General features: G+C 40.9%; 1 protein-coding gene across 1 annotated transcript; it reads left to right on the top strand.

Moving 5' to 3' along the window:
- The first annotated feature begins 1,636 nt into the window (after positions 1–1,636).
- LOC115740910 (cytochrome P450 78A9-like) lies at positions 1,637–13,442 on the top strand. The gene is made up of 3 exons (XM_030674561.2): positions 1,637–1,668; positions 11,579–12,545; positions 12,759–13,442. The coding sequence occupies exons 2-3, from the start codon at positions 11,580–11,582 to the stop codon at positions 13,377–13,379; spliced, it is 1,587 nt and encodes a 528-aa protein (XP_030530421.1). The 5' UTR covers positions 1,637–1,668; position 11,579; the 3' UTR covers positions 13,380–13,442.
- The last annotated feature ends 6,091 nt before the right edge of the window (positions 13,443–19,533 follow it).

The raw sequence follows: 19,533 nt of genomic DNA on the forward strand, positions 1-19,533 counted from the left end.
TGGAAATTCAACGTGGCCATTGACAATCAAATGCGGTGTATTAGAAAAAAGTAGGGAAAAGTACACTAGAAGTGTTATAACTTTTGTACGGCGTTCACTTGAATACCATAACTTTCAAAACGTTCACTTAAGTGCTATAACTTTCAAAAATCGTTCACTTGAGTGTCATGTTGACGTGAATGTTGGAAAAGCTGACGTGGGAGCCGGAAAGCTGATGTGGCAGCCGGAAAGCTGATGTGGCAACTGAAAAATTAATGTAGCACGCCAGAAAGCTGACGTGGTATGCTGGAAAGTTACTATAGTACGCCGGAAAAGTTACTGTAGCACTCAAGTGAACGATATTGCTCTGACGTAGCACTCAAGTGAACGATTTTTGAAAGTAATGGCACTTAAGTGAACGTTTTGAAAGTTATGGCACTTAAGTAAACGTCGTACACAAGTTATGACACTTCTAGTGTACTTTTCCCAAAAAAGTAATTGGACTAAGTTTTCGAGCAAAATAAGTTCTTCACTTTCCTAATTTGAGTTGGAGTCGGCCAAGCAAGGAAATGATTTGTTTTCAAGTTTCGTGGATGTAGTCTTGTAGGAGAAATTGAGAGTGTCTTGAAGCCAAGAGATGAAATCTTGTTTTCAAAACAAATTCTATTAACACATAAGAAAAACTTGATTGGGGACGACTTTGTCCAGACTTTATCCAATTTGCAACAAACCTTTCAGACATTAACATAAGTACATGGTACGAATTAGTGCCGGTGACACACTGGACCACAAAAGAGAAGAAAAAAAGAGTTGGATCGATCTTTACGCGCATTATAGAAAAAGAGAGAGATATTAACACCATCTCCAGAAGGCCAGAGAGCAAAAAAAAAAAAAAAAAAGTGGGAAAGGAAAAATCTCAACCCTAGTCTCTCTTGCAACACCAAGCGATTGAATTTGTGTTGTATCGCTTGGAATAATTAGTCAATGAAATATGTTTTCATTATCAGCAACAATTTAGATCTAACCATTTTCGTAGACAACGAAAAAATTTCGCGTTCATTCATTTTTTTTGTAAGTGATGCTAATGATCATTTTTCAGAAAATATTTTTTAAAAATTTCATTTTTCACAAAACAAACGGAACCTTATGGTTTATATTTGTATAGCACATATGGGGGAGTGTGACCTCACTTGCTTTGTTGAAGGGTCCCCATTGTCCTTCGATTTGTCGATCTTGCTCCGCTTTGCATCCTCGAATGAGGATTGAAGGTGTCGATATCAAGACCTACTACTAACCAAGAAAAAGATGAACTAGACATCATTTTTGCTTCTTTTAAATTCCTTTTCGTTAATGAATGGGCAAGTGTGGCGAAAAAATTATTCCAGATCCTTGACGTACGTCCGTCTTTACAAAATCAACTTCCCAATGTTTTTGTCGTTCGATTCGGGACTAAAGTTTTTGTTTGGTTGCTCGTGTATAAATTCGAATGTGATATATGTCATCGTATGTAGATGTCATGTCCTCTTACCTAGGTTTTGTTCCACGATCCCTGGCTATATATGAAATTTTGGAAACCACCCATGGTGTCATTGCGCAAGTTCCACACGAGCTTTCAAGGCATGAACGAGTTTTGCAAGGCAAATCATATAATCTCTCTCTCTCTCTCTCTCTCTCTCTCTCTCTCTCTCTCTCTCTCCCCTCTCCCACACACACATGAACCATGATATGAACCATAGTTTTTAATCAGGTGATGTCTAGGTTATATTCTGACCAAAATAATTGTCTAGGTTATCGACGCAAAGGAGGAGTAGCTAAGTCATGTCGGACAGTTTTGTGATTTGGCCTACTCTGGGCCGTAAGGAGCTATCTCTAGTTGAGTGATCTTTAATGGACGGGTGAGCTATTGCTTGTTGCAATAACATCAATATTTACGTGGTTGTGGAAAAATTGTCCAAAAAGTCATAAATTTATTGTGCGATGATTAATTCAGTCCTAAACCTTTTAACGATTAGCAAATGTAGTCCTTCTCGCCAATCTAGTGAGGGTTGGCCATGCCACCTTGTTGGAATCTAGTGAGGGCTCAATGCTCAAGGCCTAGCAAGGGCAGCCATAATGGAAAAAATAAAAGAATTTTTTAATTAAAATAATAAAAACTCAAAAAAAAAAAATTAACAAAATTGCAAAAGTCAACCATGCTATAAAGGATGACTGACGTCCACGTTAGCTATTTACAGCCAAAATTGATCGGAAGAACTATATTGGTAGATTGTTAAAATATTTATGATTAAATTGACCAAATTGAAAGTTTTATGACAGAATTGATATCCATATGGTGGGGTTTAGGACTTTTTTTTGTCAGTGTTGCAGCTTCCCTTTGATGTTAATATATGCTTTAAAGTTGTACTTCATCAAAACAGGGTGAGATAACTTTCTAAAGCTCACTATAAATTGCTATGACATCTATTAAACAATAAATTTGAACTTGAGAATTCTCTTGAAGAAAAAGGAAATGAAAGGCTCAAACTTGAGAAATCTTTCTTAGCAATCTCTACGGGATGATAGATATCGAATTTTTGCTACATCCCATACTTAATCTTCCAAATTCTTTAATTTGAGATCTATGCTAGCAAGTGAAACCACTTCTATGAAGCTTAATGTGTGTAGATACACCACCACTCAAACGGGCATCGAATTTGCATATTTGTTGCGAATCCGCTTCTCGCACGCCCCTTTGATTTCATCCAATTATCCCCTCCACTACCATCATCTTGATGGAGCTCATGGAAATTTTCTCGAGTTGGTCAATAACGGGGATAGAGTAAGTTTTAAGATACCAACTTGCCTTTTCCTTTTTTTTAATTAATCTTCACAGTTATCTCATGGCATCATACATTTGATTTTGGAAGGTACAAAATAATGGTTGATATCATGCAATAGGGAGCAACTCCTTTAGCTTTCAACTTTCCCACTGTTAAATCTCTGACCGCTTCTCTTTTTCTGGCATCAAATCTTCTCACACACACAGAAAAAGTAACAAAGCTTTTCATTGGTGGATTTTGCCTTAATTTCTATTAGAATATATAAATATCAAATCGCACGTTCATATAACAACTTAAACTTTTGAAACAGTTGGTAGTAGTCCCATCAAATCCGACATGATATTAGAGCATGAGGTCCCAAGTTCAAATCTTTTTATGCATCATTTGCCTTCCCAATTAAATATGTCCTATGAGACACTCGAAATCATGAGGTGGGCAATCATTGAAATCCCCAAAAATTACAAGGAGAAGATATTGACACAATGGAGTTGGACTGGGAACTTATTCCAAGCACTTCATTTATCTGGTCATTGGTCGAAGGGGGAATAGGCTTTTATAGAGGGTGACGCATGACCAATATTGGAGCAAATTGGGACATCACCAAGAAAAGATTCTTGAGAGCATGAGATACCAAAAATAGAGAAATGATGAACTTAGTATTATATTAACAAAGAGATGTCGTAAGTGCTATACAGGTTAATTAGTATGTGCAAAGTTTCATTCGTTTAAGCATAAACTCCATGATTCTCATCGCATCATCCAGTAGATAAAAGTTACTAAAAAATTCAAGTATAGCTTGTATAGATCTGAGAAAAATGATTGCTAGGTTCATACTAGGAGTCGGCCTAATACTAGTCAATAGGAACAACTTTAGATTTTCTTTTAAGGGTTTCCTATGTCGGACGTTTAATCGAATGGTCCTGAAGTGTCTATGAGAGAGACTGATAAAACGTGGATCTGAGCTAAGTTCTGCCATACTTCCCAAGTCGCTGAAACCCTCGCCTTCCACTCCTTTTGCTTGCTTACCTGTTTAGGTCCATATAAAACACATTCCAAACACTTACCGACTCAAATTAATCAAAAGTTTTGTCATCATCATAACTCATCACAAGGTGCAAGCGATTCATGGATAACAATGAGAAATTACACTTTCGCGTGTTTCGAAAAAGGAAAAATTCCTTTCTTTTGAGAACGAAGCGGTAGGATTGTCCATTTGAGGAAAAAATGTTGGTCAAAGTTAACCTTATTTTCACCTGAAAGGTTTTTCCAACCTAATAATGATGTCGATGTCAACAAGATGAAGAAGGCTTGAAAAGAAGAACGTTTGAACGAGCCACGACCGATTTGGACCTTTGAAAGCCACGTTCAGCCAGTGCACTTTATGAATTGTAGTTTGAACGAATAATGGACCGCATTGTTGACCGATAAGTTGAACGAGAACAAAACCATCCAATGCTTTTGTTTATTGATTCACTTCCTGAGTTAAGTTCCTCTTCAAATTCTGGGAAATTCTACAGTAAAATGCAAACTTCTTTGGTTCTCAAAAGACGGGACAAACCTATGTTCATGTGATGTCACCTGAGATACCCTTAAACAAAATGCCATATCGTAAAGATTTGTTCAAACCATGGACCCATCATAGTATTTGTTTAAGGGTCTATGCCTTTGGTGGTTCTCGTACTGGATTTTTGTGGCACCTCCACTTGGAACAAATCGAGCATACGTGCTTTATTATTGGTTAAAAGCTTGGTGAAGACAACAATGATTGGTTCGATGATGCCATGGATTCGACTGCTCAAATATCTCTTCTCCCTCATAATCTTTGAACAAGAAATTCAAATCAACTCAGAATCAAGTTCTTTTCAGGTCGGCATCTACTTTTCATGGAGAATAACTAGTCCTCGCGCACTGGTTTCCCAAGTACGCAACAGTTTCTTTCTTTTTATTTTGTAGTGTTTACATAAGTAACGTAAATAACTAACGTTTTTGGATACATACTTGCTTTAGTTTGAACCTTGAAATATCAAATTAGATCATGTAAATATTGAGAAGCACATGCGAGTTATGTTAGAGAAATCCCACATTGGAGAATTAATATGGTGTATGGCGGTTAATATATCCATATTGGCTCAACTCATTGGCTTAAGATTTTGAGTGAAAGATGATCCAACTGGATATGTTGACGGATTCAGACTCGAGCTCCCTCATGGTGATCTCCCTCGGGTGAAGATATCGAACCCTACCCTCTCTTGGTGATCTCCTTTTGGGCTGAAATGCTTACTCCCTTTTTTTTCACGTTACTTGAAAAGTTTTATCTTGCTCACTTCATTAATGTGTTCACTTTACCAACTTTGGAACAACAAGAAGTGGAATATAATGTAATCTTCAGGCCAGCTGGTTGATATAACTTATAAGTCACGACTTTATCGATCTAGTTAAAGGCACACAATCCACAATGCACCGAGAGACACGCAAGAAACTATTTCATTGTGGTTTCAAGAGGCTACGCCACGGAATAGAGTCCGAATGCACGGGCTTGTTAATAGGCAAAAAGCTTGTACAATGACTAACACTAAAGAGAGAGTATGCATTAAATTTAATTCCTCTTCCATGAAAACAATGCTCGTCTAATCTACTAAATTTTGACATGCATTGAACATCTGTGCCTCGAAAAGGAGGGGGAAATAAAATATAATTGGAGGGGATCAAGTTCATGCATCTAGGTTTCTTAGTATGTTGAATGAGCAAGTATGGAGGAACCCATGAACTCGCGGTATGCCCATCCCGATGCCTTTACGTTCATGCATTTACTTTGCCCCCAGATCAATCAAAGTCAAACTCGCAAAGTTAGTCAAAGCGACACGAGACTTGTCGTAACTCCCATATGACCATAACATATTTGGAAAAATTACCAAAAAAGTCATAAATCTATTGCAATTGTGTAAATTCAATCCTAAACTTTTTTTTTTTTTGGCCGATTTCAATCTTAAACCTTTTGCAATTATGTCATTTCAATCCATCCGACAAATTTGGCCGGCCGACCGCCGACGTGGACATCGACCTACCGGCAACCCAATATTTTGATATTTTTATAATTTTTATGTTCTTCTTCCTTTTCTTTTCTTTTTTTTTTCCTTTCCCCCCTCCCTCCACCCACCTCACCTCTAGCCGGTTGCCATAGTCCGGTGATCGGCCACCCCTCCGGCCGGTCGCCGGACTATGGCAACCGGCTGGAGGTGGGGAGGGGAGGGGAGGAAAGGGGGGGAAAAAAAAGAAAAAAGAAAAGAAAAAATGATAAAAAAAATCATAAAACATTTAAAAAATATTAAAATATTCGATCGCTAGTCGGCGGGGGTCCAAGTTAGCACCGATCGGTCAAAATTCATTTGGATGGACTGAAATGACACAATTGCAAAAGGTTTAGTACTGAATCGGTAAAAAAAAAAAGGTTTAGCACTAAATTGACACAATTGCAATAGGTTTAAGACTTTTTTAGTAATTTACTAACAGGTGACTCCAAAGTTCTTCCGGACCGATAGCTCAAGACCTTTGGAAATAGGGATAGGGAAAGAGGAAAAAGCTCAAACAAGCATAGGCTTATCATTAAATGTCTCTTCTATTACAAAGACAACCCGGTCGCAAAGCTTATCCTAGAGATGTTTTTTATTTGCATTTATGCCTTTTGGAGATAGCCGCTAAATTAAGTTCTGTTTTAGGTGAGGGAGTATGACTGCCCTATCAATAATGGGACAGTGAAGGAGGCAAAAGTACAAAAATTAGCCTAGGAATTGATATGACGTTTTAGTGATTCGTGGGATCTCTCAAAAACTTTCGCTACTCACCAAGAATATCAGGATACATAATAATTCATCTCTAAACACCACAAAGGTGGATTAACACAAAAAAGAAAGAAAAAAAACTCTAACCATTGCCGGAGAAGTTAAGAGATGATTTGGAGAAGGATTTCAACGAACAAAGTCGATCAACCTGTAGTTCTTGATCTCTCGAACCACTTACTAAAATTTCAGCCAATTGTGATAAGGTTTCACCGTCGAATCTGGATCGTCTATTTTCCTCTTCGAAGCTATGCTCCCTCCTCTTTTCTAATTTGTGCAGCACCGTTTGGGCATAAGTACTATCTTTTTCCGGATTTTCTATTTGCTGAAATACCTCACTTCGCTTGGTAATGGATGTAATATGTTCTTTATATACATGTAGTCTCTCTCTATCTAATCCTTTAGACTTTTGGGTTTGACTTTCCAATATGGGCATTCTTTCGCGCGTGTGTCCACTCTCGTTAATCTTGCTTGCACGTGAGAGGAAGAGACGTGGGAATATCTCACTTTGCTTGAAATGGATACAATATATCTTTACATGCATGCGGTCTTCCTCCACTTAATAATTTTAAAATTTTAGGTTGCACTTTCTAGCGCGGCTGTCCATCCCTGCGACGAATTTTTAACTTCGACGCCAAGGAGATAAAAGCAGTGCATGGTTTCCAGACCGTATCATGTGCTTCTTGGTGCAAACTTTAAGAAGAGCCCACAGAACTAAATAAAGTTAGATCGAGGCCATCTGCAAGTCATACCAATAAAATAAAATTTACTCAAGTCGACAATCTTTGTCGACCAAAACAATACAAAAGTCGATCAATGACAATCTCCCTAGGAAAAAACCGCCAAAATCCAAAATTATAGTCATTGTGATGCATTTATTCTTAATTCTTTTTTCGTGACACCCCAACTTTTCATTTTGTACTTGTGTAACACATTTACCATCTATCAAAATAAGTACCGTAAAAAATTTGTCTACATAGAAGATGGAAGGTAAACATCATTGACATAGCGCCCACGTGGCTTAAATGAAATAAAAACGACGTCGTTTTGGCTATAATATTATTTCAACCAAATGTACAACACAAGTACAAGTAGAAAAAATTTAAGGTAGGTGTATCACAATGGGTACAATTTGTGATTTTTTATTAATGTGTCATAGTGAACATAGTTTGAGATTGTTCGTGCTTTTTTCTTTCGTTTAAATAGGAAAATTTCTTTATGGATGTCATGCGAAACCGATTCCTATCGCAATGGAATATTATTTTTCGATGTTTTGCACTTCAAAATTTTTTGCAATAAGACAGAACAACGGGAGAAGCGCTCGAATAATTTCATTTCTCGTACTTTCTCATAATTTGGTGAATATCAGCAGGTTTCCCTCCAAATATTGCCTGAAATAAAAAGACCGTCCGAAAAAATTCCTCTCGCGGTGGAATATTCTCTGGACAAGAAGACCTAATAATAGTTTATAAAAAACTACTTCGTCCGGTCCAATCACGAGCGTGGCCTGGCCGTACACGTGGACATCATCTACGTTCCCGAGGGCACTCCCTGGAGCGAGGGCACTTCAGTATTGTCACTCTCGAGCACAGCGCACGGCTGGTCCACGTGGCATTGCGACACTCGATGGGGTCCCACACATCGCGTAGACCTCGCTTTGGTCCCTTAGTATAAAGACAGGAATCCGCGCAGGATCTTTGAGCCGCCCTTTTGACAGCCACGATTGCATTGCATTCTCATCTATAGCTTTCGCGTCGCACGTGCGACTTTCCAGACAGCGACGGTCCTACTTGCCACTCGACGTTTCCTTCCTTACTCACCCTATTTCTAAGAAGAAGGAGAAGGGAAATTTTATCAAGTGATGAGATTATTATTAACTACAAAAACTCAAATTAGTTACGCAAAAAAGACATTAATAATTTCAAGTGGACAACTAATTTGGATCGTTCCCTTATGTATGACATAGATGTCTCTCTCTCTTACTAATAATTTTACAACTCTTTGATGGATAATTGAAAAAACTCAAGCTTTTTGCGTAGCCAGATATTTGAAATATCAAGTGGGACATCGAATTTGGATCATCCATTTATGTACGACATAGATGTCTCTCTCTTGCCAATAAGAAAAATCTAGTTGAAAGAGATATGTGAATTGTGAAATACAGTAGGTTTACTTTTGACATTTTTCTTTCTTTTGTTGACCCTCATTATGTGATTATGATTACATGCAAGAAACGCGAAATCATCGAAATACTAGCACAGAGAAATTGCAGCTTGAATTTAAACCCCCAAACAAAGGGAAGCCCGTGATAGAGGACTGCTGGCCTAAGAGAAGGCAACCTCTCTCGGCAAAGATGGCCCCATTTCAATTATTTCTTTTCGATTTCAGGTTTCTTTCTTTTTTCGGGGCCAGAATGCTAAAAGGTGGGGGAGAAGTGAGCCGAACATCTATGATCAATCGAGACACATAAAAAATTCTCAACGTCGAGAGAAGAGATTTGAGATTCCGTGAGTGCTTTCTAAGCTAAGAAGGACTTGGAAGAAGAAAAAAATCGCAACAACTGCAGATTTTTTTTTTAATTTCTTAAAAACGAAGAAAACCATATTCATAGCTTTTATAAAAATGTGATTCATGCCATTTACTCATCAATAGATGGATTTATATAATCGTCTCCAACGCATTGATTTATTAATTTATCTTTCTTTGATTAGGAGAATCAATCTATTTATACCACACCAAAATCGCATGAAACTTAAACGATTCTCATTTTGCCAAGTGTATACCACATCAATACTATGTTCGATTATATTCTAATAAACTATTTTGGGTACGAGAAATCTCTTCCTTTCTGATAGAAAGGCCAAACAAAAAAGTGATCATGTTGCCTATTGAATTCAATATCGACTGTGAATATAACGATGAAGTTGCCCATTAAATTGTTCCACTAGACCTAGTACAGTCGTGAGGTCTCCAAGAGCATTTAAGATGCATTTCGGTATCTTGGACATGATTGAAAGTTTTTATGATTCCAACATCAATTAAAAATAAGGGAACAAAAATGAGATTTACAATCTTGAGCTTTAAATCTCAAGAGGGAAGAGGACATAATTGGGTACTGCACATGTTGACCGAGTCATTTGTACATAAACAGTTATGTGCCAAGTCGTTTTCGAAGTTCTATGTATGTCCAAAAACAATAGTTGGGGTGTGACCACTGTGGGCCAATCTTTGCGGATTAACTTCAAAAAAGCATCAAGAAAGTGATTGTATTTGGTGACGTGGAAATTCATAGGGGGCGATGGTTTCTTCAATGTCAATTAAATGACTAAATCTTTTTTTTTTCTAAATGTGTCATAGGGGGCAATGGTTTCTTCAATGTCAATTTGGTGACGTGGAAATTCATACGGATTACCCTTTTCTTTGCCCTCTTCTTGTTGCCACCGCCAACTCCGGCACCACTACTTGTGCTCGCATAGGGCACCGCTAGCATCACCCCCATCTCCAGCCACTACCTACATTACCGCCTCCATAGCCGGTAGCGCCGCCGCCGCCTCCAACCTCTCCATACCACCTACCTCTCTCTCTCTCTCTCTCTCTCTCTCTCTCTCTCTACAATCACAGCCCCGATAAGTCCAAATATGGAGCCTTTTAACCTTTTATCCAAAGTAAGGATGAACAAGTCGGATCAATCGAATTGAGAATCACCTAAGCCGATGGTCCAATTCCGGGTTCTGAGGTGTGGTCTAATTCTCGGTTCTTAAAATTGGAATCGACATCTAGGCGGTTTGGTTCCAGTACCCGGACCACTTGGACTAGACCTAAAGATTCTAATTGCTAAAACAGTATTTGCCACAAATTACAATGTAGAAAAATACACACAAATGTATATATAAGAGCAAACAAATAAAGCACTTGTGAGCATATGAATACTCTTGTTATAAGCGCGAAGACATTCATTGATGGAAGCTGATCCATCCGAGCCGAAGTCAATCTTCATTTGTTTCATGTAGCACCCCTCCTTGTGCAACAGTATAACCTTTTGCAATTGGCCAGCACAATACAATCATGATCGCGAGGTATCAACTTAGAAAACTGCAATATGCAATATCCATAAAATCTTCATCCGTTGTTTACCTTGTAAATGTCAAATCCCCTAATTGGAGGTGAATCCTTCAAGTGAAGATAAAAAATGATATTTGGCCGTTTATCGATTTCATTGGATCGTTCGAGAACCTACCACCCCTGTTTCAAGGACAAGGCTTGACAACCTTGAAGATCTTGGGAACATCCGAAGACCCACAGATCCAAGGCGGCCTTTTCGGTATCCGAAACATTAAAATGAGGGGTTAGATCTACGTTGCCATCTCCTTCCAAACACGCACACACGTGTACACGCAGATCTCGTATGCGAAGATGCGGGCCCACGATGCAGATCTTTATTTCACATTCCGGATCGACGGTTACGCGCGTTACGCGGATCATCGAAGGCCGAGGGTCGCGGCTCGCGAGGTAATTCCGCGCCGTCGGATCCCGACGAAACTCAATGTCAAATCCCGAGTGAAAATCCCGCCGGATCCAGTCGACCGTTACATGACATGGGTGGGTGTGTACGTGCGAAGCACGGGATAGATTCTCGGGGGGGACGGGGGCGGGGCCACGATTAGCCACGGTGTGCGTTGAAGTAGGAGATTTGGGTTCCGTTATATGTAGTTGATGGCGGCGGCGGACACTGATATCTCGTAACTCCCCCACACAAACCCCAATAAATAAATAAATAAATTAAAATTAAAATTAGATTTTCCGTTACAACTGAACTACTCGGTACCCTCACTCGGTCGACTCGGTCACTGACCAGCTCAGTGTGTTTCTAAGGTTCAGCCCCTCTCTCTCTATATAAACCCTCCTTGACCTTCCTAGTTTTAACCCAAAAAAGGAAAAAACCCCAATGGAAACTCACATAGACAGCTTCTGGATTTTCGCTCTCCCCACCAAATACCATGACCTCTCCCTTCCCAACCTCCTCCTCCTCCTCCTCCTCTTCGCCACCACGTGGCTCCTCCGTGCCCTGTCCCGCTGGGCTCATCCCGGCGGTCCCGCCTGGGGCCGCCACCCCCACCACAGCCGTAACGATAGCTGCAGCCCCATACCTGGCCCGCGAGGCCTCCCCGTGCTCGGCAGCATGCAGCTCATGCACGGCCTCGCCCACCGCAGGCTCGCCACCGCCGCCTCCCGCCACCGGGCCAGGAGGCTGATGGCCTTCAGCCTCGGCGAGACGCGGGCCGTCGTCGCCTCCGACCCCGGCGTTGCCCGGGAGATCCTCAACAGCTCCGCCTTCGCGGACCGCCCCATGAAGGAGTCCGCCTACGGGCTCTTGTTCGACCGGGCCATCGGGTTCGCCCCCTACGGCCGGTACTGGCGGGTGCTCCGCCGGGTTGCGGCCAGGCACCTCTTCTCCCCGAGGGAGCTCGGCGCGGGCGCGGAGCGGCGGCGAGCGATTGCGGAGCAGATGGTCTCGGCCATCGTCAGCCACGGCAGAGTGAGCTTCCAGGTTCGGGAGATCGCGAGCCAGGCATCGCTGAACAACATGATGGGCTCGGTGTTCGGGCGCGAGTACGAGCTTTTGCATGAGAATGAGGAGACGCGAGAGCTGAGAGGTCTGGTGGAGGAAGGTTACGACCTGTTGGGGAAGTTGAACTGGTCCGACCACCTCCCTTGGCTCGCGGGTCTGGACCTCCAGAGGGTGCGGTTCAGGTGCTCTGAGTTGGTGCCCCGGGTGAACAGGTTCGTGGGCCGGATCATCCAGGAACACAAGTGTCGGACCGGTCCGAGAAGCTCCGATTTTGTCGACGTTTTGCTCGCCCTTCAGGGGCATGATAAGCTATCGGACCCCGACATGATCGCTGTTCTTTGGGTGAGCGAGCTAACGTCTTATATTTCCTTTGGATTTGTTAAGTTAACCTGTGAAAAAACTACCTCAAAAGGTACTAGGCATACATGTAACATGATATCATGTCATTAAGCGATTTTTGTTGCATATAGTTCGCACAAGTTATATGTCCATTAATTAGTTTCTTAATTTGTCTCGGCCAAGAATAATATTTCTTAATGCATCTCTTAATTGCAGGAAATGATTTTCAGAGGAACGGACACGGTGGCGGTGCTGATCGAGTGGATCTTAGCGAGGATGGTGCTCCATCCTCACATCCAGTCAAGGGTCCACGAGGAGCTCGACCGCGTGGTGGGTAGATCGCAACCATTGATGGAATTGGACCTCCAGTCGACACCGTACCTCTCCGCCGTCGTGAAGGAGACCCTCCGATTGCACCCACCAGGCCCGCTCTTGTCGTGGGCGCGGCTGGCAATTGTAGACACAACCTTGGGTGGTTACCAGGTGCCTGCGGGCACCACGGCAATGGTCAACATGTGGGCCATCACGCGGGACCCAGAAGTATGGGCCGACCCGCTTGAGTTCACCCCGGAGAGGTTCATGGGTCGGGATGACGCCGGTGCCGAGTTCTCAGTCTTTGGATCGGACGCACGGCTCGCCCCGTTCGGGTCGGGCAGGAGGGTCTGCCCCGGGAAGGACTTGGGCTTGACCACGGTGACTTATTTGGTGGGACGGCTGCTCCAGGAGTTCGAGTGGGCCCAGGTGGATCACAGCCCAGTGAATCTATCTGAAGTGCTCAGGCTGTCCTGTGAGATGGTCAACCCGTTGACCGTCAAAGTGAGTCCTAGGCGATCTTAAAAAAGAAATGTTCATATTATGCATAGTCAGACGAAACTGCTTCGTGCGTGTGAGTGTGTATAGGTATATCCCATGCGGTAAGTTGGGGGTAAGGTTGCAACGTCTTGTAAGATCACTTAATTTACCACATATTTAGAATTATCCATGATTCTTGATAAACAAATTGCAAAATGGCGGGCAATTGAACTGACGATCAATAGACTTGATATGAATAAGTTGTGGGGGAAAAATTGGCCGTAAGCAAAATGTTATATGCACCATTAAGATTAGGGATATTTAACATTTTCTATTAGGGGTGAGGGCTTTCGGGTTTCTTACGGGTTCATTTGAAACCTACTCGTTAAAACTTGTTTATTATTTTTTGAAACCTAGAACCTACCCGCATACCCCGAAATCTGGAATCTACCCTGTCACAGCTGGAACTTGTGCCTGAAACATATCCTGTCACAGGTTCTAAGGTATGGTTATTGGTGCCCCGAAATTTGCCAATTTCAATTTTTTTTTTTCAGATTTAGTTGAGCAAAATAAAAATGAGCGCTTTAACAAAAATGGAAGTATCTCATTGTTCAATAGTAACAATCAATAAAAGATGAACATGCAAAATAAAATAAACAATCCATAAAATGAATAGTGTTGGCAAAAAGTTTTCCATAGTTTATATCATAGAACTACTTGACTTTCAAATTTTGGCCACCAGTGGATTGAAGTTCATTGAAGTTCCAATAAGAACTTCAATCCTATAGTAGTACTTCCCAACACTGTTTAGTTGAACATGTATAATAAAACAAATAATAAAAAGTTCAACACATGTGACATAGAAATCTAAATTATAGAATTTCAGTCCTTAATCATCCATGAAAAATTGCTCCAAGTTCTAACCACCTGAAATCAAATGAAACAATAAACATAGTTAATCACTTAATAATATGTTGAGGCAAAACTCTCGTGATTCACGATGGCAGCTGCAACACTCTACTCTCCAGTCTCAAGTCAAATCTAAATTATGTTAGGGTTTTCTAGTTTTAGTTCTAGTTCCGATTCTATTCCATAGGGAACAAGCGGTTCCTAGAAAAATAGAACCGGCAACCGAATCCTAGCTCGTCGGATCCCGAAATCAAACAGGGAACCGGCGGTTCGGTTCCCAATTCTACCTCAGAACCATGCTCACCCATACTTTCCGTAGTACATCTTTTCATGTTTGAGATAATTGTGATATTTCCATTGATCATCTATATCTCTCAAGATTGCACGTATGCATATCTTGTAGATATTATCTCAGAATAGTTATCCTAATAAAGCTTGTAAATAAGCCGATGTCCTTTTCATTATATACCTTGGAATATACAAATTTCATAATTCTCTTTTCCACTTCATCATTCTCAGCCAAATGCTTTAAGTCGTATGTTCAACTTACTTTCGGTGTGGATGCACGAGACAACAAAAAAGCATGGCCTTGAGATAAATTTCAAAGAATGCACGAGAGTATGGCAACTCGGATCTACTCATCGAGCAAGCAGGCGATCATGCTTGTCGTCACTTGGAGCAAGCTCTGTCGACATTAATAATTGCGCATGCATAGTTGTCACTTATGTGATAGGTCGTGTGATGAAATAACACCTAACAAATAATGAAGGGGCCAACACCAGACCTGATGGGAAAACCTCTACCGGACCCACGAATGATTTTCTAATAATCGCGTGAAATCGCCATCTTCTTCTACTTTCCTTCTCTTTGGCAGTAACATTTGTTTGAGTAATCCTGACCTAATCTTCCATGGATTATTCTCTCCTAAGACTGTAATCAAGCACCCTTCATATCGAGAACGCTAAACAAATAAAGAGAAAGCTACAAGAAAACCACGATTTCGGGGTGGATCATGATGTCATTTACATTTGCTCACGTTTGGAATCAAATTCGTTGGTAACTCTCTTTGCTAACGAGGATAGTTAAATTAGTTTAAAGAGAAGTACTCCCAGGCTTCATGCTCACGCTGTGGACCGCATCTTTTCACACACAAACTTTTGTCCAAATTATCTTAGGATACTTGGATATGACACAATAAAGAAAACGCGGTTCTCTGCATCTTTGTCCTCGAAGTCTTCGTCAAGTGGGCAATTCCATCGAATGGGGTTGCCGCGGAACAAAGCCACCGCAATAAAGGATGAACCACAAAGTTTGCTAAATAAAACGTGCTTGAAGAACGATTGGACACTCTCACTTTCATCGATCCATTTGGATCTTTATATTGCTTTTGAGTCCCAATTAGCCCTATGTAAAGTGTAAAATACCAAAATAGTCTTAAACTTATTTCATTAGTACCAATTTACTCATAAATTTTTCAATTAGACAAATTTCATTCTAAACACTTTCCCATAGGCATAAGTTTAGTTCATCCGATCAATTTAAGCTAAAAATTGTTGACTTGGGCACCAGTCATCCTACGTGGGACAACCGATGCTGACGTTGAACTTTTTTTATAATTTTTTTCCTTTCTTTTTTACCTTGCTTTTTTTTTTTCTTTCCCTTTTCATTTTGTTGGGGGCCTGTGCCAGCCACAGGCCATGGCTGGCGAGGGCAAGCATCGACGAGGCCCCCCTCGGTAGATCTGGAGAGGCCGACACTTGCCCAAGCTAGGGCGGCCTCACCGAGCGGCAAAGAAGACGTAGCATTGAACCGGGTGATAACCCAAGAGTCACGAGTGCAAAGGCAAATATAGCTCAAAGGTGAGGAAGGAGCCCAAAAGGTGTGGATTGCTAGAGGGTCTATATCAACAACAGAGGAAGCGACACGAAGCCGTCCTCTATGCCATCGACCGCCCTCACCTCAAACTCCAGCCCTATCTCCTACCTCAAACTCAGCTTGCAAGAGGGTGAGGCCACCCTGGCTTGGGCGAGGGGGCCCCTCACTAACATGGCCTAATGCTAGTGGCCGGCCGCGGGCAAAAAGAAAAGGGAAAAAAATGAAGGAAAAATAAAGACAGATTATAAAAAAAAATCCACGTCAGCATTATTCGTGCCACGTAGGGCAGCCGACATCAACGTCAGCAATTTCCAACCTACATTAGCCAGATAAACTGAATTAGTATTAATGTTAAAATAATTAGGACTACATTGGTCTAATTGAGAAGTTTATAATTAAATTGGTATCATTGCAATAGATTTGAGACTTTTTTTATGCTTTTTCTTGTTAAGAATGTCGTAAACCTTTTCAACTTAACAATTGAATTTGCATTTTCCAGCCCGTTATCATAACTTCCATCCAATTACTTGAACCTTGTATAGATGGATGTGATCTAGCCTGTCGCATGCTATCTAGTTACTTCACTAATCTCGTGTCGCGCTAATTCATTCGACTCGTGAAGGGATGGCAGGCATAAAATTATGAAAACTCTGTATAGGGATCTTGTACAACTTGCCTTGTCCACCAATGACATAGCCCGTTTAGTACCGCTGTATTGCGGCTTGTTACAGCTGTGAAAATAGGTGTTGCAACTCTGATTAGATGTTCGGAACTCTTCTCACTAGCGCAGCAGCATGATAATGACATGATTGCACGTCTATTTTCCCCTTTTCTTTTCCGGAGTCTTGCAACCATCAAAGGGATAATAACCAATTGAATAATACACGCATGACCGATTGAGAAGACAACCTAACTTGAAAGAACGTTAGTGAAAACAACTTGTGGAGAGCAACGAGATAGAATCACGTGGAACGCACGTGGATGAAAATACATTTGACAGTACATGGTGTCTCGAAAGGTACCATACCTGGGGCATTCAATGCGGGGATTTGTCCATAACTTGGGGCAATCGCTACTTACATTGCACGGGAGGGAAGATGTGTCATGTCCAAATCGAAGTGTCCCATGAGCTGCCCACAGCAAAAGGGAAATCTTGTTTGGCTTTTGTCTGTTTCTCTGGAAAGAGAAAGCACCATCCACTTATGTCGAATCCGCTTTGGATCTTAAGCTGTCCTTTGGCTTGGCCCTGTTCCATGCATCTCTCCCTTCATGATGTTATGTCACACATGCACCGGGCCTAGTTGATCGTACTTCATTGATTATGCTTCTTCTTATGTTAAGCGTTGGATAAAAAAACCCCATTTGTGATGGCCATTGGCCAATGTTTTTTCTTCAAATGAACAAGATGGGGGTATCATCCTTTTTTGTCCTAACAAAAATAATACATATAAAGGAACTTGAGCAATTCGACTCTATTCTACCCAATCACCCTCCCTGTTGAGTTCTGTTGCTCAATTACGTACCGAACCCTTCGTTTTGGAGTTTGGATCGAAGCTCCAAAGCTTGAGACTGTATAATATATGAGATAGGACGTTGCTTCGAGAATGCTCAGATCAGGGATGGTTCGGCAACTTGTATCTACTTGGGTCAAATGTCGACTATCAGCCCCGAAAGCATACAAGCTCTTGGGCACTAGCTAAGTGTCCTGCCACAATGTGTTAGGGTACCTATGTTAGAGAAAATCCCTTGTGATGTTTTGAAGATGACAAAATAATCAAAGGCTACTAATGTGTTTATTGGTTGAGTAGAACCATGTGAAAGGAGCACAAGCCATTATGTAGATGGTGTATTAACAAAGTCCAAAAGTCATGAGTTATCTATCAATGATGAATAAGGCATTGAGCATAGAGATGTCTATAAGCTTGAGGTACCTAAGTAAAATGTGAACAAGCCTAGAACGGGAAGTTTGGTAAAGCTTGGAAGGACCTTTGATAGGTGAACAACGAGGTAGAGCCGCAATTGTCAATACTCTTAGAGGGACTAGAAGATGGCGCTCAAGACTGGTTTCGTTTATAAAGACTGTTTAGATACAAATAAGTATTCAAATACATAAGATCGTTTCTATTTCTGAAGTTTGTTCGGAAGCTACGAGTTATATTGATTCCAGATTCTAAAGACCCACGCCTCACATTTGTCCATTGCTACTAAGGTATTTATGGAAGTTTATAATCTTTGATTGATAGGTTTATTCTATAGCATGATTGATAGAATATCCTTGGTTGGAAATTACCTTCCATAGGACAAAAAGACTTCCATATTTGAAGAACTCCACTTGTGGAAACCGAAGATTGAGTTGTATGGACGACTGAATCTAAGATGTTTAGATTTTGCACAACGGATATCAAACCTCCCTAGATACGGTCTCGTTCAATCAAGATTGATGGTGTCCAATCGGCGATTGAAGAGCGATCCTTTGAAGACATATCCAAAGGCTAGTTTGGGGGTGAATGAGTATAAAATGAGATCCATGTTGCTACTACGGTGTACGATTAGAATAATAAATTTCAAGGTGCTTGGAGTTATTCGATTCATACTTGTCCTCGTAAGCTTTATACGACAATCATTGAGAAACTTTGTAAGAATAATTGAGAAAAGATAGTGTGATCTATCAAAGAGAGTATCATCACTTGCTGTAAATGTCCATTGACTCATCTAGTGGAGTCTAGCCGGTTGTCGGTGTGGGAGAGTGGACGTAAGCTTGATATAAGCCGAATCACTATAATCGTCATGTGCAATATTCTCTATCTCTAAACTTTTATTATTGTGTTTGATAGAATATTACATATTGGTGTTCACATTCTGAATCCGTATATCTAGAAATTGCATACTCATGCTCGGAATCAAAACTGTACATATTCAAATTCGGATTCTATATACATTTTGACTTGATTCTTTTAATTTCGCATTTTCCAGTCAAAATTATTTAAAATCACATATTCACCCCCTCTAGGTGATATTGCTAAATACAACAATTGGTGTCAGAGCAAGTTGCTCATTATCTTGAAGTGTTTTACTTCAAAGCTAACGATCTATTATGTCTAGCAACAATTTCACAGGAGCAAGTGATGCATACTTCAGCAATAAACCACCTTACTTTGACGGAATGGATTACAATATGTGGTGCAACAAAATGAAGTGGTTCTTCAAGGCTATAAACAATCTGATGTGGGATATTGTGACTAAAGGAGTAAATCCTGTCACTACTATAGGAAGTGGGAACAATACTCCCGCACCTATTCTCGTCGAAACCGAACGATCCAGGAAACAAGGACTTGACTCTAAAGCAATTTATTCTCTCTTTTGTGCTTTATCTCCTGCTATATATAATCGTGTTGCAAAAAAAGACCCGTCCAAG

Source organism: Rhodamnia argentea, chromosome 9, assembly GCF_020921035.1.
Source record: "Rhodamnia argentea isolate NSW1041297 chromosome 9, ASM2092103v1, whole genome shotgun sequence".
NCBI classification, from domain to species: domain Eukaryota; kingdom Viridiplantae; phylum Streptophyta; class Magnoliopsida; order Myrtales; family Myrtaceae; genus Rhodamnia; species Rhodamnia argentea.